At 39.7% G+C, this 22,712-nt stretch overlaps 1 protein-coding gene across 2 annotated transcripts in view; it reads right to left on the bottom strand.

Moving 5' to 3' along the window:
- CCDC170 (coiled-coil domain containing 170) overlaps positions 1-22,712 on the bottom strand; it is an 80,310-nt gene that overhangs the window by 13,721 nt on the left and 43,877 nt on the right. The window contains exons 6-8 of one of the 2 annotated variants that reach the window (XM_033103031.1): positions 14,707-15,024; positions 6,121-6,321; positions 1,256-1,429 (exon numbers count right to left, since the gene is read on the bottom strand). In XM_033103031.1, coding sequence (XP_032958922.1) covers positions 1,256-1,429; positions 6,121-6,321; positions 14,707-15,024 — 693 coding nt within the window. The remainder of the gene's footprint in view (positions 1-1,255; positions 1,430-6,120; positions 6,322-14,706; positions 15,025-22,712) is intronic. The other variant, XM_033103032.1, reaches the window with a different exon arrangement.

The following is a 22,712-nucleotide window of genomic DNA, read 5'->3' as shown; positions in this document are numbered from 1 at the left end:
TTTTAATAATTACATCATACTTAAGAAGAAATGGTGTTAGATATTGAGAAAAAATTCAATTATTTGAGGAGAACGTCACAAAGAATTGTAGCTCAATTTAATGTCTCTGATGGTAACAGGGTTTGTCTGCTTTCTTTAATAAAATACTCCCAAAGATATGAGAAATGGAGAGGAGGTCAAATGTGAATAGAGCATCTTCTATGTGCCAAGAGTTCAAAATACTATTTAAAAATTTACAACCTCATGAAGTAGGTGTCATGCCCATCTTAAATATAAGGAGATAGAGACAGAGAGGTATGTAATTTGCCCAAGGTCACAAAGCCTGGTGGAGCCAAATTAAGAACCCAAATGTGACTCATTACATAGTCTGCACACTATAATTCTACCATAGAATTTTCTCCTAAGAACTACTATTAGGACACATATTTTCCTTTCCCCAATACCAATAATTATATAACTAATAATTATATTTTTATCCTTTTCGCCCATTCATTCATTTAGTCTAAACAGTTTCCAACGCTTCCTTTGAGTGAGTGAAAAGTCAGCTATTCTCCTTTCTCTACTTTCTAGTGCAATAGAGCTTGTAAAGGCAGAGACTGCTAGATGCTCCCCAGTTTTCCTCTTCTCCTATAGTAATAGAAACAGTACCTTTTTCTAGTGAAGCAAATGGCTAGCAGGGTTAAGACTACAGTTTCAAGCCTCCCTTGCAGCTAGATTTAACCATCAGAACATATTCTGACCATGGGATATAAACACAAGTTCACATAGCAAAATCTGGGAACCCTCCTTTAAAAGACAGCTCACACCTGCTCTTTTGCATCCTTCTTCTTCATCCCTTTTTCTTCTACAACCTTCTACAACTCAGATATACTGGTTGTAGGCAGCACTTTGTACCAAGGACATGGACCACCCTAGGAATGGGAGATTAATGAGCTGAAAGGAGCCTGGTTCCTTGAAAACTTAGAGCTGCCACATTAGCCCTAAGCTGTCTAGCTCCAAGAACTCATGTGAGAAAAGGAAAAACAAAACACTTCTACTTGTTTAAGCTGTTACTTTGGGTCATTATTACTCAGTTAAGCATAATCTTCGGTGCACTTACCATCCCTTCAGACTTGAAATAGAGATTCTAAATACATATTTTGATAATGTGTTTCCTAGCCACATTGGTAAATATGGTGGGGATAAGTTACATTTCAATATTGAAGTTTCTCAGAAACTCCTTCTCTCAACACAAACAAGTTTCAATCTCCCCTACCTTTCTCTGTAAATTGTGGGCAATAGTCTTGTTTTCAATGACTGCACTGCTCTCGAGGCGGACCAGCTGTTCCGTGCGAGCTAAAACTACATCCAGACGCATGTCGAAGCCAAGTTCAGCAGCCATCTGGTCCAATTTCATTTTCTCTGAGAGCTGATCCAGAAACTTAAGATACTAAACCCAAGAACACAAGTGAAAAGGGGACACAAAAATAAAGTTAACAGGTGATCTCACAGAATCCTTCTCTTTCTCCTAAGTTTACCGGTAGTTCTCGTAAACCCAGCATAAGCCCTTCCCGACTCCAAAGTTTGGTAAGAATTCCTGAACCACCCTGCCAGTTCCACGTCCTGCTCCTTGTCCAATTTCTCTTGACTCTCCTGGTCGGTATCCCTGATGTTCAATCTAGTATTTTACACTCTTCAATAATCCTGCCATGTGACGAATTTGGCATGTTCCTGACTATGTCTCCATCTCTCTGCTTAGCTACAGGCTAACCTCGCCCCTGGATCCACTCATCCACACCTTCCACGGCAACTTCTGCCCACCCCACTGAGCCCTGGCCTCAAGGGAGGAAAATAGGACTTAACCAGTTGCCACATTACTCTTCTGGGGTTCTACAGATCACTGCAAAAGCAAAGCTCTCCATACAAATTAACTTGGACGACGTATTATTATTATTATTATGCTTTAGAAAATGTCTTTAAGAGTGTCACAGTTAAAGGGAACAACATTCTAAAATAGAGCAGTATCAGAAAAGTCCAGGATCATATTTTAACAGGTTGACGTTACAAAACTGTTCTGGGATCTTCCTGCACTTGATTTCTGTGGCTGTTTTGGCTACCACAGACGTGGAGCAATGCTTGCTAAGTGCTTGCTTGTTGAGTAAATCAATCAATGAGTTGTCATCATTTCATGATTTAGGTTCTATCTTTGAGATTTTCTTCTCATTACAAGAACACATCTGGGGTTTTCAGGCACTTACATGTTTACAGAAGTATAATTTCCCGATGACTGACACATGCCACCTGAAAGCCCAGAACTAGCTCTATTCTAATCATCGGGATGAAATTATTTATAAGTGTGTATTTTGCAGTTTTGCTAAAAAGCATATATAAAATTTGATCTCTCCTTTATATGTCACAGTGATTACAAATGTCGCTTATGATGCTGCAAGGCCACAGATTGCTGTTGTCTCTGCGTCATTAGTTTGTCACTTCTTAATGCTTATTAGCTCTCCCCTGGGAATTTTTCATTGCTAGCCTGTGTGAATGTAAGTGAAATAACTGCTATTCTTTGTATTTTAAATCAAATGGAGTCAGTACCTTTCATGTGAAGATACAAAAGCCTCTTTTACTACCGTGTTTCCCCGAAAATAAGACCGAGTGTTACATTAATTTTTGCTCCAAAAGATGCATTAGGGCTTGTGTTCAGGGGATGTCCTCCCTAAAAATCATGCTAGGGCTTATTGTCCAGGCAGGTCTTATTTGGAGGAAACACTGTATTTCACGTGTGACTCATGCACTCAGCATGCAAGAATCCCCAGCAGGCAAAAAGGGATTCATTTAAGACAGCCCCAAGCCAAGACCCCACAGAGGACATGCTCATTTCACGAATCTTGGCGACATCTCAGAAAGTTAGGATTGCTGAAAGGATGACTATCTATTTTGTTCATTTGAATCACAGTTCAGCATGACTATATCCTATTCTATTTGTGTAAAACTCAATTACCTGTATTTAAACTTAAACTTTGCTTTTCAATTTTACGTGTTGGCTATCCTTACTAGAACACGCAGTTCACAAGCAGTTGTCTATGGGAAATTCACCAGGAACAGAATCAGGTTACATAATTTGCTTTCATAACTGAGCGTTATTTTGGCACAATCGCAACTAAAATTAATGAGTCATTATAATGAAAGAAGAGATACCAATCTACCTAAATTTCTTGCCTTTGATATGTTTCTTCTATAATGTAAATAACATTTATTGGCTCTTCCTAAGCCCCTGGAGAAACCCAGAAAAAAAATTTCCCGTGGCCTCCAGAAGCTGATGTTGATTGCAGAAGATGAATTAGAAAATAAATGCAATACAGGTGATACGTGTTGTGACAGATGCAGGCATGTGTTGCAAGAAGGAGAATGGAGTGTCTAGGGAAGACTTCCAGAGAAGTGACAGTGGAGCTGAGTCTTGAAGGGACAGTTATCACCAGGTGAAGAAGGTAAGGAGAACATTTTCTCAGAGAAAATGGCAATGTACAATGTGGGAGGCATATGCAAGTACAAAATGGCAATGTATAATATGGGATACAAGGGGGCATTTTTCTTTGGCCAAGCAACTCTTTTTACAAATTTGAATGTGGATGTCTTTGGACTCGGCGACCACTCACCACACACTCTACCTGAGCCCTGCTGGGCATGGGACGCCACTGAGTTTGTCACCATTGGCTAGACATATCGCAGGTAAGGGGGAGCCCGGAGAGGGAAACTGGCCAGGTCACAGATCTTCCTGGGAAGAAGGAATCTACTGCTGATGCTGAAGGCCACAGAGCGCCCTGGCCAGGGGTAAGATGGGGAAAGCTAAAACTACGAAGCGGATTAGGAAGACATCCCCTGCAGCAGTGTAAAGGTCGCTGAGAAGGCTGTTTGCAATAGTCCATGGAGAACATCATAATGCTCTGAATCAAAGCACTGCTACTAAATATAGGGACGGGGAGGAGCGTAGTAGGGAATTAAGGAGATGGAATTTATAGTACTTAGGAACTGACTGAAAGGAGGAAAGCACTGAGGATGACTCTCCAGCTTCTGGTAACCGGAGGCAGGTTACTGTGTCATCAGTGAGGCAGGAGAAGGGCAAATCTAAGGAGACATAATCATTTCTATTTTGAAGATGTCTAGGGCAAGGTGTTCGTGGAACATCTAGGTAGAGATGTCCAGCAGTCAGATTTCTTCCAATCTGACATATTATACCCAGGTGCAATATTTCCTTTCAAACTCAAAATTTCAACCAACACACCTTTTTCAGATATCTGATAGAAAAATTCCCTTCACCCTCCCAAATTTCTCAAATCCATCCCTTCATTCATAAAACCACTACTTGCTCCGGACCCATATTATCTTCTGATCTGGACTACTCTTAGAATCCCCAACTGGGCTCCCTACCTTTAGTCTCTAGACCCTCCGATTCTGCCTTCAGAGAAACCTTTCTTGTCCTCAGAAACCTTCTATGGCTGCCCCTTACCCATCGGATAAAGCCTCGAGCAATTAGCCTGACCACTTCAGTGACATCTGCCTGCCTGCAGAAGCGCCTCCTGCCTCCAGTCTCACCAAGTGCCGCTGTGTCTCGCCTCTTAAGCAGTCTTTTCACACTTCCATTCTTTCATCCCTCCTGCTGTTCCCCCTGCCTCAAATCCCTTTCCCACCTCTCCTGCCTGACAAATTCCTACTCATTCTTTAAAGCCCCTCACAGATGCCACCTCTTGTGTGAAAACAGCTTATTTCCTCACACACAGAGATAGGAAAGAAGTAGTTGCTCTTTCATCTGAGCTCCTGTCAAATTTTATACACCCTTTCGCTAGAGCTCTGATTGGTCCTGATTTGCCTGTCTCATTCTCTAGACTAGATTTCCCACAGACACCTTTTATGTACCTTTGCACACCAACCCTCCACATAGGCATGATGCTTCCTCCATTCTTTTTAAGTACAGGAGAATGAAAATAAATGAGTTTCCAGAGAACAGATTTTTCAACCTAAGAGTATTTTCCATGCCAAACTCTGTACCTATGCTCTTGATCCCACGCGTCTCTCGTTCCTTTCCCCCGAGGAACTCCTGTGACCCACAAACACAGACCTGCCCATTATGTCCAGTAAAACTGATCCTCTTTGATCCCGTTTCTCACAGCCTCTGCTCCCCACCTCCTTTCTCTTTGGTCAAAGTCTCTATCCCTTCCCTTCAGAGTCACCCCTGAGCCCAATGCCAACTGGCTTCTGTTCCCCACCATGCTAATAAAATTGCCTCTCGGAGGTCACGGATGATTGTCCCATAGTCAAATCCTAAGCGTGGACCCTGTCTATTCTCAGTCTACGGCCCTTCTCTCCCACTGGGTTATCACCACTGCAATCTCGGCTCCACAGTGACATCATATTGCTTTCTAACATATTGAGATGTTCAAAGTCACTTATGATACTTCATATTCTACAGAATAAAGAATATTCAGTCTCTGTAATCCAAGCCCTTCCTGTCTTCTCTCCTGCCATAGCCCCACCCAGAACACCATGTTCCAGCCATATGGAAATAACTACGCTGCGTTCTCTGACTATACGATGCACGTACAAGCTTTCAAACTGTTTTCCTTGCAGTGTGCGGCCCTTCTCTCCACTAAAATCCTACTTATACTTCAAAGACAAACTTCATTATCTTCTCCCTGTAAAATCCTCCTGTATAGAAGTTATCACTCCTTTCACTGGGCTTCTACAGTGCTTCATAAATCAATACATTTATTATAACGCTCATAGCACAGCAAATTATTGGAATGCCTGTCTCCTCTATTGAATTATGAGCCATTTCAGGTCAAGAACTGTGTCCTTCATATCTTACCTTCCAAACCTTCAGGGCCTCATACATAACAGGTATTCAACAAATACCTGTTGGATTTAATTAGATTCAGTTGAATTATTAGATTTAATTTAAATCAAGGAAGCTCTAAACAATAGGAAGAGACCCCAAAACAATATCCATTGTTCCTTGAAATTGACTCATGACTCAGGAACTTAACCAATCTATCAAAGTACGGCAAAATTCAGAATATTTTAGGGTAACATTTTATAGTGCAACAGATGTGTCCATCCATGGACATGCCCTCAGGTTATTACTTTTTGTTTCTCAAAATTCAAGTTGTCTCGCAAAACATCTCCCGAAACCAGCTCTCCCTCCAGGTGTGTCAGCTGACCCTGAAGAGTCTCCATCTTGTCCTCTGCTTTCTGGGCTCTCTGTAGAGCTTTCTGGTGAAACTCAGACTCGTTTTCCAACCTTTCAACAAGCTCAGATATTTGAGCTTCAAGCTGAGAGACCATCTGGAAACAAAGAAACAACAGGAATAAGCCCTGTTGTAGATGCAACAAAGTGTTAAAATCCAAGTGCTTAGCACAAGCAACATATTATTTATAACACCAATTTTTCCAGATTCTTTGTAAAAATTTAATTAAAAACAGATAATTGATGGATGTATTTGCCTCTGGTTGAAATAAATCTGCATTCATTATCTAATAAAATATTTTTGACTGGTATTTTTAACGTTTATATAATTCCTCAAAGAAGTTACTCGATAAATATTTATGGATCATATTTAGTTACCCCTACCACTGCCATTAACTTAGGATTTTCAAAGCTTAGTTGGAAAGAGAGTTCAGACAGAAAGTACTTTTAAAGCCTATAAAAGTGTCATTCTCCAGAGAAACTCTCCCACCACAGATAGACGATTAAAGACTATACATACAGTGACTTAATCATGGTAAGTAACCTTGAGAAGTTGTCAGTACATTCAAATGCATAAAGATATTTCTACAAGCTTTTGTTCAATTTTCTATTGAGTATTGGTTATTCCTTCACTAAACTTCAGGGGTGTTGCCTCTGGGCTGCACAGTTATGTAAGTAATGCTATCGTTTAAATCTCGAAAGTTCCAAATTCCTTTAATATGGTGACTTTAAATAGGGTCAATGGCAATACACAAGCAAGCAAGAGAATCTGATGACTATCTCCTCTTCTGTAACACAAGGTCTGCTTCTCCATTAATGGCCCCAGCACTCTCACGACCCCCTAATTTGCCCAATGCTTCCACCTTCCCGGGAATTGCTCTTTGTCCTGACCATCCCTTAAATGGAGAACATAAGTTTACCAAAGACCTCAGGTACACTTTGAGAATACTCAGATGGATTCTAGCAAATCCAGTTTTCAGAAAATGTTAAATTCAATAAAAACACCAAGTTTGAAGTGATAAATTTTGTTTCATCACCAATCAGAGGTGGTTTGTTTTGGAAGACAAAAGGAAAAAAGTAGTAGATATTTACATAATACTCAGTACCCTTCTCACAGAAACTGAAATATCTTGACAGTTTCAGATTTGCGATCTCAGTTTTAAAAAACAATTTTTGCTCGCCTATCCACAAACAATCATGCTTCAGGGCAAGAAGATACTCAAGCTGTCTTCAAATATTTTGAAAGGATAATGGGATTTGCTCTGAGTTGTCCTAAGAGCTTAAGTTGAGGACCAACAGGTGTAAATCAGAGAAAGAATTTCACTTCCATATAAGGAAAAATCTTTCCCTGGTCCCCATAATTACAAAGTAATACATGCCCATTGAAAAGACTCATTAAGGACAAAAAAAATGTATAAACCAGCAAAAAAAGTAATAATAATCCCCATTATCCCGCCACCGAGAGGTAACAACTATTAATATTTTCAAACAATTTATTTTTATGTACCATTCAAATATAGTTGAGATATAGATTATATTTGCCATTTTATGTTTTTGTTTTTACTTCCTATGTTAAGCACTTTTCCATGTCAGGTAGTAGATTCCTAGTCGCTGGAGATGGCCAGAAGTTGGCCAACCGTTTGTTAAGAAAGTTATTCCTACAATCAGGAATGTTAGGCTACCTGATCTTAAACTCTCTAATCCTATGCTTCTGGGGCTCTCTAGGTCCCAAGCCTGTATTTCAATTAATTTTATACTTCTGTGGGTGCTTGAAATCAGATACCTGACGGCACGCTGCTTAGTGCCCCATCCAAGGAATTCCATTTTCAAAAAAAATTTGGAATTTCATTACAGAATATGAGAATCCTCATTTTTCATGTCCTACCCTTAGCTAATAAGAAATCTGATCTTAGTGCAACAGAAAGGTGTGCATGTCTTGGCAAAACATACAAAGTAACCTACAGAACAGTGGCCACCAAACAATGTCCCCAAGGGGACACTGCCTCCTGGGGGACTGTTTAATGATAGTATATTATACAAGGTATGGCACGTTTCTGTGCAGGAAGAAATGTGGTTTCACATTTGACTCCAAGTAGGAAATGAGTCTTTCTACCTGAAGATCCTTCAACATTTCTATCCCACAGTTGACCAAGCAAAGAGAATGAACTCAGAAAAGAGACACAGCAAACCTCAACTGGAGAGATGGAGAGCTGTGTGATCACTTAGCCCCAGTCAGCACGCTGCAGCCCTTACCAGAGGAAAGCACAGTCTTCCATAGAAATCAATCAGTAAAGACTCCATTTTGAAGATGACACCTCAAGTAAATGCAGGAAGCTAGACTATGGGAGGGATAATGACCCTGAAGGAAGAAGCAGAGATCCTGATACAGACCCAGCTGTGGGACAAGGACTTGGGCGTCAAACAGGCCTGATTTCAAATGCCCCCCGACTGCTTACCAGCCTATTACCCGAAGCAAGTAATTAATGTCCCTGAAACACCGACTTGGCGATGCTTCGGTGAGCTCATTTAGATAAGCTGAGTACCACAGTACTTCACACCCAACTGAAGCGCAACTCACTGCATTCATTTTTATCATCAGTATTAATACACCACACGCTGGGTCGGCCAATCCTATGCTTTGGTTTCAGAGTTAAAGGAGCCCTTGGAGACTTGTCCTATGTCATGTTTCTCACTATTTCCAACCCACACAGCCTGTTTTTCAACTAGAAGTCTTTCTGAGAAGGACAAGTAAGGGACAAATGTGCTGAATCACAGATGACAGGGTTCCTCCTGCACCCTCACCCTGTGTGGACCCAAGAGTGTTTCATGAAACTTGAAGACTCAGCAGAGTACGACTTTTAAAACCATCTATATGTAGATGGCTGACTTGTGCAGACTCTACCGACTGCCCTCTCAAGATCCTGGTGTCCAGAGAGGGTCAAAGAGCTGAGAACCTCCTCAGACGCTGTGCATCACCACGCTTATTTAGGTCTCCGTGCACATGATACCACCAAGGTTTTTCCAAGCTAAATTCACATAATGAATTCAAATAAATTAATGTTCCAATCTGACTCAGTTCTTGAGAATATCAAATGCCAGTGCCTGAATGGACATATGAAGGTCTGACAATTAAGTTCGCGAACTCATCCTAGGAAAAGTGCTACATGCCTCATTGCTGAATATCACTACGGTCACCTTCGAAACACTCCCCTTGGGAAGCTATGCACTGACACCAGCACCTAGTCCACCCTTCAAAGCAATTTTGGAACTCTTTTTCTGGAAAGCCATTCAGAGCTATCATCATATTATCCTTGATGTCTTCCTGAATATCATCAAAATGTCTTCCTTTCAATATTTCCCTTAACTTCAGGTAAAGAAAGAAGTCATTGGGGACCAGATCAGGTGAGTAGGGAGGCTGTTCTAACATAGACATTTGTTTACTGGCTAAAAACTCCCTCACAGACAGTGCCCTGCGGCGAGTTGGTGTGTTATCGTGATAGAAGAGCCATGAATTGTTGGCAAAAAATTCAGGTGTCTAACTTTTTCACACAGCCTTTTCAGCATTTTTCTCTTGGTTAACTGTTTGTCCAGCTGGTAAAAATTCATAATGAATAATCCCTCTGATATCAAAAAAGGTCAGCAACATCATTGCAACAAGTTCACGAACTTAATTGTCAGACCTCATATGTGTCCCACCAAAAAAGGTTGTAGTGTGTTTTTCACACGAAGAAGTCTAAAAAGTCAATAAGCATTTCTTTTCTTTTTTTTTCCTTTTTCTTAGTATCATCTGTTCACATATCCCTGATATTCTGTGGGACAAAATGATGTGCCAGGGATTTCAACACTAGAAAGGTAGGGAATGTGGGGGAAGGAAAAGGGGATTATAATAGAGAATACATACCTCAATTTTTTAAAACAAAAAAGGCACTGAAGTCAACTACACTTCAAACACAAGCAGCATGATTTGGGGAAGTGAAGTCATAATGCCCTAAAAGAATCAATTCACTTCCCAAGGACAAGTAGTTGTTGATTTCCCCAGAGAGGTACTTTTGCACTAAGATTAAACCAAATGGAAACACAAGAGCTCTAAACTGAAGAAAGAGCCACTTGGGTCACTTAAGGACCAGTGCCTTTTGGACATAAACAACTCTTTTCTGATTATTCAAGTTATAACTTTCACTTAGGAGGCATATAAAATGAGTTACCAGGAAGCGGGTCTAACAGAAATCATATTCTCCTTCCTTCTTTTTTTTTTTTTTTAAGATTTTTATGGGGGAAGGGGAACAGGACTTTATTGGGGAACAGTGTGTACTTCCAGGCCTTTTTTCCAAGTCAAGTTGTTGTCCTTTCAGTCTTAGTTGTGGAGGGCGCAGCTCAGCTCCAGGTCCAGTTGCCGTTTTTCTAGTTGCAGGGGGCGCAGCCCACCATCCCTTGCGGGAGTTGAACCAGCAACCTTGTGGTTGAGAGGATGCACTCCAACCAACTGAGCCATCTGGGAGGAAGCTCAGCTCAAGGTGCTGTGTTCAATCTTAGTTGCAGGGGGTGGAGCCCACCATCCCTTGCGGGATTCGAGGAATCGAACTGGCAACCTTGTGGTTGAGAGGATGCACTCCAACCAACTGAGCCATCTGGGAGGAAGCTCAGCTCAAGGTGCTGTGTTCAATCTTAGTTGCAGGGGGTGGAGCCCACCATCCCTTGCGGGATTCGAGGAATCGAACTGGCAACCTTGTGGTTGAGAGCCCACTGGCCCATGTGGGAATCAAACCGGCAGCCTTCGGAGTTAGGAGCATGGAGCTCCAACCGCCTGAGCCACCGGGCCGGCCCGTCTCCTTCCTTCTTGCCAGCATGTGCGGACAACACTATTGACCTGCTAACCCCACCCTCTCCACCTCTGTGCATGTCAACTTTCATTAGGGGTTGAATCAGGTCCCTCAAAAAGAGATATATTGAAGCCCCCCAGTACCTCGGAATATGATCTTATTTGGAAATACAGTCTTTACAAAGGTAATCAAGTTAAAGTATAGTCATTAGAGTGGGCCCTAACTCAATATGACTGGTATCCTTATAGAAAGGGACACAGAGACAGACACAAATAGAAGGAAAACGATATGAGGACACAGAGAGAATGCCATCCATAAGCCATGTGGCAGCCTGAGGCCACCAGAAGCTAGGCCAGAGGCCTAGGACAGACTCTCCCTGACAGCCTCAGAAGAAAGCAATCCAATTGACACCTTGATTTTGGACTTCTAGCCTCCAGAACTGTGAGATAATAAACAGCTGTTGTTTAAGCCCCCAGTTATGGCCATGGTTATGGTTACGGTTATGGCCATCCTAGGAATTGAATACGCTAGAAAGCCTGAGAGAGCTAAAATCTCTGTCTGTTCACTATTCCAAATGCCCTTATACCCAAGGGTGGCCATGTACCAGAATTTTGGACAATGAAATGTCAGTGGAAGTCTGCTGAAGCTTCTTGGTAAATATTTGGCTTAGTAGACTGAAGGCTTAAGAACAGAGCAGACTGATCAGATCAGAAAGGGGAGTGAGGGGTTGTGGGGCACACCTCAGGCTGGGTCCCCACAGCTCCGACACAGCCACCAGACTGAGAAACACTCCCGTGGAGGAAAGAAAGCCTTATGTGTACCTAAAGCAGAACAAGAGAGTTTAGGTCTAGCTAAATGTTTGTGAACTTGTATTAATTTGTCCTTAGTTTAGGAAATGACATTGAAATTAATCGTGGTCAAATCCTCCCTGTACATAATCAGTTCTCATCCAGATGACTAGCCAATTAGAAAACATCTGAAAGCAGGACAAAAAATTTTGCCTCAAAATTCAAAACTAAAACCTGAAAATGTCACAACTTTCTGTCATTGTGCAAGAAATCATTATTTCAAAAACACCTGTCCTGAAATTACAAATGTCCTATAATTTCAAGGCTAAATAACATCTAAATACTCATTTAGAATTCCTGGAAACCCGACCGTAGAACATTTCTTTAAAAGAGTGGTTTTCAGCTGGGGGTGATTCCACCTCCCACAGACATCTGGCAATGTATGGAGACATCTTTGGTTGTCACGAGTCGAAGGGAAGAAGAACGCTACTGGTGTCTAGTGGGTAGAAGTACAGAGATTCTGCTTAACATCCAAGTAGGCGCAGAATGGCCCCCAAAACAAAGGATTATCCAGCCCAAGACGTCAACTGTGCCAAGGCTGGGAACCCTTGCTCTAAGATGTAGTAAAGCTTTTTCAAAGGAACGTTAGATTTTTTGCTATAAGCAGAAAAGCCAGGAACAAGTAGAAATGACGTGGTGAAAAAGTGTGGGTGGTATCCTGAATCCTACTGAGAACTGCAAACACATGAGAGTAAAAATGAATAGCAAAGAGGTAAACAAGAAAAGCAATGATCAGTAAGTAGAAGCTGCCACAAAGCAGAGAATGTGCCAGGTCCAGTCTGAACCCACCGCTGGGCCTCCACATGGGGATTACTCAACTGTTGACTGTGTGTTTAGCCATGGCAGCTGGCAGGGGTATGTAGCCTCTTCAACAAACACATTCATCAATTTGTAAAGCTCCTATTCTTCAGAAAAATCTCTAAGACAATATGTGAAATCCATTTTCTCCTGATTTTACTTGAAGATGAGTCCCAGAAGATGCCAGCTATATGCTTGATTTCAGGCTTTTAAATAGTGAGAGCGGCTATTGAAAAAAATTACAGGGTGGTAAAGGCAGACAAAGGCACTAAAAAGACTGAATCATTCTCATTTGTATTGGAAGTGGGGGAAGGCCATCCAGCTTAACCAATTTACATCATTTTGCTTTAGAAAATAAACATATACATCATGGGGACAATTTTATGCCATGTTTCACATGCTTGAATTAAAATAGTTTCCGGAAAACATTTGGAAAAATCGAAGAGAGAAGCCAATAAAATGAAACGGCAAAGAACCATTAGTTGTTGAAGTAGATCTATTACTAGTCAAGGTAAGAAACTGCATGAAGTTTTTCTCAGTTTACAATTTCCTTGCCCAATCCCGTACCTATACGTGTATTGAATCACAAGAAAAACTGTTACTGTCAGAAACCTGAGAGGAACATCTTACAAGGACAAACATGTTTTATCCACAAGGAGAATCCTACACTGGAAAGGGGAGTCACTAGGTTTGCTCCTCGAGCACCTGTGAATTTTGGAGAATTTTAAATGTTTTATCACTAAAGGAACTTTACAAGTGCCACCCTGAATTTTGAGTTAGTGATCACGCTGGTATTTTTAGGAACATTTTAAAGGATGGAAACATGTATTTTCCCCTTTTGAACAAGCATTTAAACAAGCAAGGTAGAAGAAATACAGAATTTGGATATTGTTTACTTTAAAACCTCATTAATTAGGACTTCAATAAATTGGATTTGATGATAAACTGAGTTGGGCTGAAGTTGACGTGGCTAAGCAAAGCTTTATAGAACATGATAATAATTAATAATATAAACAAGATAACCAAATTAAACAAGCTTCCATCATATGTGTGAATTAAACCATTTTTCTCCACTTGTTGAACAGGTCTCCTGAAATACTGTTCTAGGCACCAACACATTGTGAAAAGGAGGAAAGAAGAAGGGAGGAAGAGAGGAGAAGCAAGCGAAGCAAGAGTTAATATTTATTGTTGCTGCTTGTCAGACAGTGTGTGAAGGACTTGATAACATTTTTTTTCATTTAATGCTTACAGCAACAATAATCTGATAAGAGCTGAGCAATCAGGTTACTATTTGCTATAAGCATTAAATGAACAGACATTGTTACAGGTCTAGGAACTTTTATCTGTAATCCCAAAATCCAAAAGGATCTGAAAACTGACAGGTTTTTTTTTTTTTTTTTTTTTTTTTTGTAGCACATTTACTGATGAAGTTGACCTGACTGGATTTAGCAGCAAACACTGACCTAAAGTGACATGAGGCTTTTCAGAGCCTCAGGGCATCCATCACACCTGGTGGACATGTGCACAGGTTCTGCTCCTGAACAATGAATGTGGTTGATTACAGGCTGCTGTCCCTGATGCCACAGAGGTGGACTGTGTATGACTGCTTTCTCTATTACCTTTCTGTGCACTGCTGTACCTTTCTAAAGCCTGAAAAATCCTGAACTCAAAAACACATTGGGCCCCAGGGATTTCAGACAAGGGGTGTGGAACCTGGGCTGTTCCTGTACGGCAGGAGAGTAAATGAAATCTCAGAGGCTATCCTCTCAGGGACATGCCCAAGTGAGTCTGCAATGGAGACAGGTTCAGCCCCGGAGGTCTCACTCTAGAACCCACAATATAGCTAGCTGTCGTTTGAGTGACTCTCTAGGCTTTGTAAGTATACTAAACAATTGGAAGCAACAAAACCACATTTAAATGATATTTGTAACTAGCCCAGATAACTCATTTACTGAGTATGCTAAATGAATGAGGTTGCTGTCCTTAAGAAGGTTATAAACAGCCATCACCCACTCACCCGTTTCTGGCTTTCTTCCTGACTGACCATTTCTTGAATCTTCTCCAAAATGGTGTCCTCCAACGACCCAATCATGCCCAAGCTGCCTCTAAGGAGGGCTGCAATTTTCTCCCTAAATGAGGAGAACTGGCTCTGCGAGGCTGCAGCTGCATCCAGACTGGTCTTCAAACTCTTCTCTAACTCGCAAGAGCTTTTCTTCAAGAGGCTCAGCTCCTGCTTGGAGGCATCCCAGACCTGCTGGCCAGCAAACAGCCTTTCTCGGAAGATCTTCACTTCCCTTTCAAGAGCTTCTCTCACCTCTACGGCACTGAGCAAGTCCTAAAATCATTATAGAAAGTGAAGACAAAAACATTAGCAGCCAGCGAGGGGCACCGACATTTGCTTTTCAAGGAGTTAGGGTGAAATGCTCTTTCCATTTTCATTTGTTTTACCAGCATTTTAAACTGATTCATTATCTTTGCAACCTCGTTGATCCTACAGAAGATAGGAAGTTCAGCTCATTCCATTTTTAAATCTAAGTTCCCTATCATCTCTTCATCAAGTTATTAAATTGTAAAGGCTATGTCAGGTAAATTCAGGTGTCTAAAAAATAGAAGGGATATAAAATCAGGGTCAGGAAAAAAAGAAAATTGACACACAAGCCTTTCATATGTGGGCTTCTGGAAAGAATGAATGAAAAAAACAAATCATTGGTTAAGAGACTCGTAGACTCGATCCATATGTAGTACTGTACGTTTACAGAACTATATGTTCTCAAGCTTGGTATACAGGGAAACTGATGTTGAATAAACAATAAACCCTCGGAGTCCTAAGCAGACACTAGAAATTATTTGACTAATGATGTCTCTTTAATAATATTCTAAATAATAGACTAGCATTCTCATAGCAACGTCATTGCATAAAGGAGAGAAAGATCTTTCATTCAATATTTGTTGACTGTGTATCCCCTTTTCTCATAAAGACAAATTAAAGCTGATAGAGCCTGAAGAAAGGAACAGAGATAACTGGCCATTTGGTGGGTGGGAGGAGTAAAAGTAGAAGGAGATAACGTACCATACTGAGAATAATAATTTTAAAGAATATAATATGTATCATTAGGTTCATAAAAATAATGAAGGGCATAGGGAAGGTTCCACATGCGCCTGCTTCTATTTACCATAATCTAGAATGGTCCGAAGAGACATAAAAGGGGCATCTTTGAAATTCACTTAAAAAAAAAGACACTTGTTGACAGCAAGTTCCAAAATGCATGAGTTCACATTAAATAAGATTGAGCAGTTGGTTGATGAGCACTGCTATAGAATTGCAGCCTCGTTAACTGACAAAAATATTTTGTTTTTTATAAAAAATAGTACGTTAGGGTAAAAAAACTAAAAAGAAACAATATCTTTGAATAACAGACTCTACATCCACACTAGCCAGTAACATTTCAGGCTGCTAGTCAAAATGCAAGCATCCTTTTTGCACTAGAACTAGACCTTAAAAGAAATTCATCTCCACCAACAGCTTAGAGACAGGAAAAAATGTTACTTGAAATGCTACTTCCTACATTTTTATATTAAAAAAAAAGTCTTACTTTTTCTTTCTTCTGGTGATTTTTTTAAAATCAAAAAAGCCTCAGGCATCAATTTGAAATAAAAGTCGTCGAGTGGATTGGTAGTTAGAGAAGGCTGCCCTTTTCAGAGACGTAATGACTCAACTAATTATGGAATCTATTTTGTAAAATGCTTTGCTTTTCAAGGTCCTGGCAACAGCTTCATTTCCCCATTCCCTTTCCAAACTAGTCCTCTTTACAGAGAAAGCCCATGCTGCTGATTAAATTACGGCCCTTAAAGAGTCAAGGACCCTTTATCACAAATACAGTATTTTATCACTTTACAGATTTCTTTTCAGATAGTAATACAATAGCTTCTCAATTACAGTAACCAGTATCAGCGTTGGTGATAATCAATTGGGCCCATATTGTACTTAACAACTACAATCCTAACGTGTGGTTAGAAAACTGAGGGCCTAAATTGGATGGTGCAAGGATGAAAATTAATTCTAATCCCTTCAGAGTTCTAAAACTCTTTAGAATATTACCTATTAACTTTTATATTGAAAGAAAACCCACTACTATAAAATAGGAGAGTTTCCATGGCCAATGGAGTGATATTTTTAACCAAATATTTCCCAAAAATCCTCAAAATACCAAAAAAATATACCAGACGCTTGAGTACTATAGACTTACTATCAGTTTGGAATAAACTACCACCTGGCAGCTTAGACTGGGAGACCAATAAACATAGTTAAAATATTTCAGTCAAGAGGAACTTTTTCCACCCCAATACCAGACTGTTGTTTCACAGCCTCAGAGACAAGGGCCAAAACATTCCTCTAAGAAATTCAAAGCACCGATGCATGTCTAGTGAAAATCAGAACATTCATTTGTGATCACAGAATACTCTGGCACATGGCAGCAGGTCAGATTTCTTTTCTGGACACATTTCAGCCCGGTGAACTATATGCTGTTTCTCGTATGAAATGCAGGCCAGGGGAGCCAGTGACAAGGCCTTGGGGAAGGCTGCCCCTTCCCCACCCCCGTGCTCTCATGGAGCGCTTCAGAATTCAGGGCCGCTGGGCTGCTCTGCGGGAAACAGATGTCCTCAGACTGCAAATGCAATTACCTGCTGAGCTATCAGAAGGAAGCAGCTAGAGTGGAGGCTGGTTGCGTGGCTACCTCAAGGATACACCGAAGTAATGTGACATTGGTGTCACTGGCCAGGACCTGGGGCCTGCTGTCAGACCACACGGACACACACAACAAGAAACAAGAAACAAGTAGCTCTCTCTGAGCAGAATCAAGGCTGACCTCCACGGAGGAACTCACATTTGTAAATGAGGTCAGGCCCTATGGAGTCAGAGACGCGGCTCACGTTACTATATTTTTTTTCAATTAACGAATCTTTAGATTCTATCCCACTAACACAACAAATGAATAATGACCCCTTCACAATTACTTTTCACAAAAACAATTGTAAATAATATGATTGAGGTATTCGGTTTAGCTTCCCATTTAAAAGCATGTCTGCATTAATTCCCAATTAAATGCATTAAGCAATGAAACCGAAGATTTATGTTTTTAAAACACAGTTGATTTCTATTTTAATGGTCTAACTATTACATGGATTTGGATATTCATGAGACCAAATTGCCTCTCAAAAATACAAATGACTAATTATCGTCAGGGTGGAGAACCTCTGGCTTGAGTTTAATTCATCCAATCCTACACAAACTTTGTGAAATTAAAAACCAGTTGGTTACTTCTACCTACTGCAGTTAAGATGAACAGGCACTCTCATACATTGCTGGTGGAAGTGTGAATAGGTATAACAGGAACATATTTACACCAAAATATGTAACAAAATTTCATATCCACATATCCAGTGGCCCTGCAGTTCCAGTCTTAAGAATATAACATCAAATATATGGTGATGGAAGGAGAACTGACTCTGGGTGGTGAACACACAATGTGATTTATAGATGATGTAACACAGAATTGTACACCTGAAATTTATGTAACTTTACTAACAATTGTCACCCCAATAAACTTTAATTTAAAAAAAAAGAAGAATATAACTGTAGGATAGATTACTAAATATGGAAAATGAGGAATGTGCAAAGTTATTCAATGATAGTATAGCAAAAGATTAGGTACTATGTGAATATTCATTGATATGTGACTGGTTAGACCAATAGGAGACATTCATACCATAGAACATTATGAAGTCTTAAAAAGAACTGAAGAAGCTTTTCATATACTGATATAAAAGATTCTCCAAGACATACGCATAGGTAGTAAAAAAAAAGTAAGGTGTGTAACCATGTGTCTGGTACCATTTGTATCCACATAAAAAGAATCTCTCTAGAAATATGCACAGGCAACTACCAATTCTGACCACATCTGCAGAAGAGGACTGTAACTGGTGGGCAGAAGTGGAAGGAGGATGTGACAGAACAGTGGCACTTCTGAAAACACCCAGGGAATTTTGGTCATTTACAGTTCTGAGTCAACAGTGATGTGAACACACACACACACACACACACACACACACACATTTAGGCTGCATTAGTAGAAGAAAAGTATCTAGAATAAGGGAGATAATGCCCTACTGTTTCTATGCCCCACGCCCCACCCACGCTGCCCACGTTTCTATTTCCCTTGAAGTAAACTGAACCTGAAGTTCTGCATTTGGTTCTGGGATTCAAATTTTAATACAGATAAAACCTTCCTAGAACAGTGCTACTCAAAATGTGAATTGCACACTAGTGTACCTCCTACAACTGTTAGTTCCCAGTCCCAACAAGATAATTCAGAAATGAAGGGTGTTTAGTAATTTCTATAGCAATGTGACATCAATTTTTGTTGTTGTTTACTTAACAACTTGTTTAATAACCTCATATAAAAGTATGATGCTTATTCATTTCTTAGGTGAAATGGAAGCAGCTTATCATCTGCTCACAAGTAATATCATGAAACTTTGTGAAGGTGAGAGCACTGACATCAAATTTTTTTTTTACATCAATTTTTTTTTTTTTAAGATTTTATTGGAGAAGAGGAACAGGACTTTATTGGGGAACGGTGTGTACTTCCAGGCCTTTTTTCCAAATCAAGTTGTTGTCCTTTCAGTCTTACTTGTGGAGGGCTCAGCTCAGCTCCAGGTCCAGTTGCCGTTTCTAGTTGCAGGAGGCACAGCCCACCAACCCTTGTGGGAGTCGAGGAATCGAACTGGCAACCTTGTGGTTGAGAGGATGCACTCCAACCAACTGAGCCATCCTGGAGCTCAGAGGCAGTTCAGCTCAAGGTGCCATGTTCAATCTTAGTTGCAGGGGGCAGAGCCCACCATCCCTTGTGGGACTCGAGGAGTCAAACTGGCAACCCTGTGGTTAAGAGCCCACTGGCCCATGTGGAAATCGAACCGGCAGCCTTCGGAGTTAGGAGCATGGAGCTCTAACCGCCTGAGCCACCGGGCCGGCCTGACATCAATTTTTTAACAAGGTATGGATGGACCCTTAGCGTTTCACAGAACTGACGTATAAATGGCACATGCACGAGCTACATATCAGTCGTGCAAATAGGAACAGGTTACCTGTGATATTTTAAGGTTGTTTAACCAACTATAATCCAAAAGTGAAAAGTATATAAAATCCAGCCTATTTCTTTCATCAAAAGAATTTAAATTTCCATCAAAAGATAATTTAAATTTTTAACTATCTCTTTACACAATAAACTGATAAAACTGTCTACAGATGGAGAACTGAAGATAGATTTTGAAAACAACACTTGGTTTATTTTGGATACATGTCACAAATAAAAATCTTGAGCTTGCTGAAATTGCTTTAAAACCTCTTCTAATGTCAACAAACCTCTGTGAGACTGGTTTTCTACTGTAAGTGCTTTAAAAGCAAAACATAGAAACAGTTTAATAGACGTTAGACCCTGTAAGTAGCATTGTCGGCTATGCAATCAAAATCCACACGTTAACAAGAAGCTACCTCATTATCACAATAAAGCTGTCGTTCAAAGTGATCAACAGGGCTTAATTACAGGGAATTTTAGTCGTAACTTTTTTGTTCAGACACAACTGCAGAAGGGCAAAAAGCTATCAGTCTAACAGTATTCTCTGTAGATGAATCCTACATACATAGCTTCAAAGAAAAATGTGCAGTTTATGTAATTCTTTTCTTTTCCCCATTTTCATTCCCATTACATTTATTGAAATGTCATTTTATGTCTGTGGCTTCTACTGCTTAAAACAGAGACGTATGCTTTTTGTGTCTTTTTAAACAACTTTTTCTATTAATTTATCATATTAATTTTATAAAAGTATTGGTCAGTAATGGGCTAGAAATGAAGAAAAACACTGACCCTTCCCACAGATCATTGGAGAAAGGCTATACATTCAGTCTAAGAAGGAGAACAACACAAGTCTTGAAACCATGTTCTAAAAGGAAACGTCAAAAGAACTGGAACATTTATCCTGTAGATGTCTTCAAATAATTGAAAGACAAGTGCATAGGAGAATTAGGATTGATCTAACGGAGTAGAAGCTGCACAGTAACATTTTACTTCAAAATGAGAAAGACCTTTCCCAAACCTGAGCTGTCCCAATGGCATGATCAAACTTGGAAAATAATAAAAATTCAGCTTAAGTCTGAAATTCTCATTATTGACAAACTCAATACAAGCTGACAATGAATTTAGCTGCCAACAAGACCAGAGTGGTTTCAGGCTTCATTACAGTCAACGTTCTGCCCTGAACTGGTCAGGCTGTGCCTGAAGGACCACGGACAGTTCCCAGCTGGCCATTTTAAGAGGAACATCATCAAAATGGAACCGGATCGGCATCACACGTTAAGATTACACCCATAATAAAAATATTTATGTACTCATGTTTATTTTAAAGGCTGTTTTAATTTATTTTAAATGTGTAGATGGAACCTCAATGGGAAGCATTAAAAACTTAATTATAGTTACAGAACAGAATGTAAATTTTACAAACCTTGACAATATAAATACAATAATATTATAAAACATGGGACATAGAACAAGGGGAGTAAAAAGTAGGAGGCATGAAATTCCTCATATTTCATAGCAGAAAGTCTAAAGATACTATCTCAGATTGATGAGTCAGGAATAGAAATGCATTACCTTGAAGTCTTAATGGTAATTATTGGAAGTTAGAACAAGAGTATAAGTGTGAGGCTAGAATGGAAGGAGAGAGGATTTTAAGTTTTACTTTGGAATCTTATAAACAGTTTTAGTAGTTTCATAATATGAGCAGATATTATTTTAGAGTTTACTTTCACTTTACCGTATTTTGCAGTGTATAATGTGCACCTGCATTTTTGGCCCATACTTTCAGGGGGGGAAAATCTTTCTTTTTAATTATTTAATTCAAATTTTTATTTGTTTACATTTAGTACTTGTTTTTTTGTATTATAAAGAAATTTTAGCACTTATTTTTTAACATATTACAGTACAAGAAATTTTATGTAACAAATAACTACGAAACACAAGAACAGATACAAGGTACCAGAAATTTTATGTACTTGTAACAAATTTACAATATTTACACATCATAGAAGGCCAAGAACTCTTCGTCCTTGCAAGTTTGCCATAAGTTCAACAAAACTGATTATCGTATTCCAGGGTATTATTTTGCATGTGAATATTGTTATTGATTTCTAGAGTTACACTTTTAACTCATAAGCATAAATAAAAGAATTAACAACATTTATATAGATACAGGACTAGTACTACCCACATATAATGCGCACCTTTATTTTTCTCACACAAATTTGGGCCCCAAAAAAGTGTGCATTATACACAGCAAAATATGGTAATTCCTCTCCCAGAGGCTTGAACTCCCAACCTCACAGATGATAAGAAAGAAGGTTCAACTAAAGAAAGTTTGAAAGATCTGGGCTGTTTAGCCAGAAGAAGAGACTTAGAAATCCACAATAAACGTCTTCAAATATTTGAAGGGTGGCCATGAGGAAAGGAACTTCAGTTGATCCTGTGACATTTCATTAAGGAAAAAACAGGATGAGAACATAAATTATAAGGACCCTGCTCCTGACTCGCTACAATAAAAAGCTGTCAAACAATTAGAACTGCACAGAGGAAGTGGGCTTCCTTGTACAGTTCAATGAAAGGAGGCAGGACACTTGCTAGACTGGGACATTTAAAAGTTGTTTATTTAAAATATGATTATTTCACATAGAGTTAAATGGCCTAAATTCTGAAAGATTCTAAATCTCTTCCAATATTCTGATTCTAGGATTGTAAAGAGATCTTGAGTTTCTTTAGTTATTGATCATGTCTAATAATTTTTCACTTCCAGGAACTGTTTCCATATGCCTGTACTCTTAATGCCTGGATAAAAGTAAATAACTAGGAAAGGAAAATAAAAAACACTGAACATCAATTATGTACTGGGCATTTCTTGAGTACTTTATGTCTG

This window comes from Rhinolophus ferrumequinum, chromosome 3, assembly GCF_004115265.2.
Source record: "Rhinolophus ferrumequinum isolate MPI-CBG mRhiFer1 chromosome 3, mRhiFer1_v1.p, whole genome shotgun sequence".
Taxonomy (NCBI): domain Eukaryota; kingdom Metazoa; phylum Chordata; class Mammalia; order Chiroptera; family Rhinolophidae; genus Rhinolophus; species Rhinolophus ferrumequinum.
The sequence above is the reverse complement of the archived record's forward strand: the minus strand, read 5'-3'. Positions and strand labels throughout refer to the sequence as shown.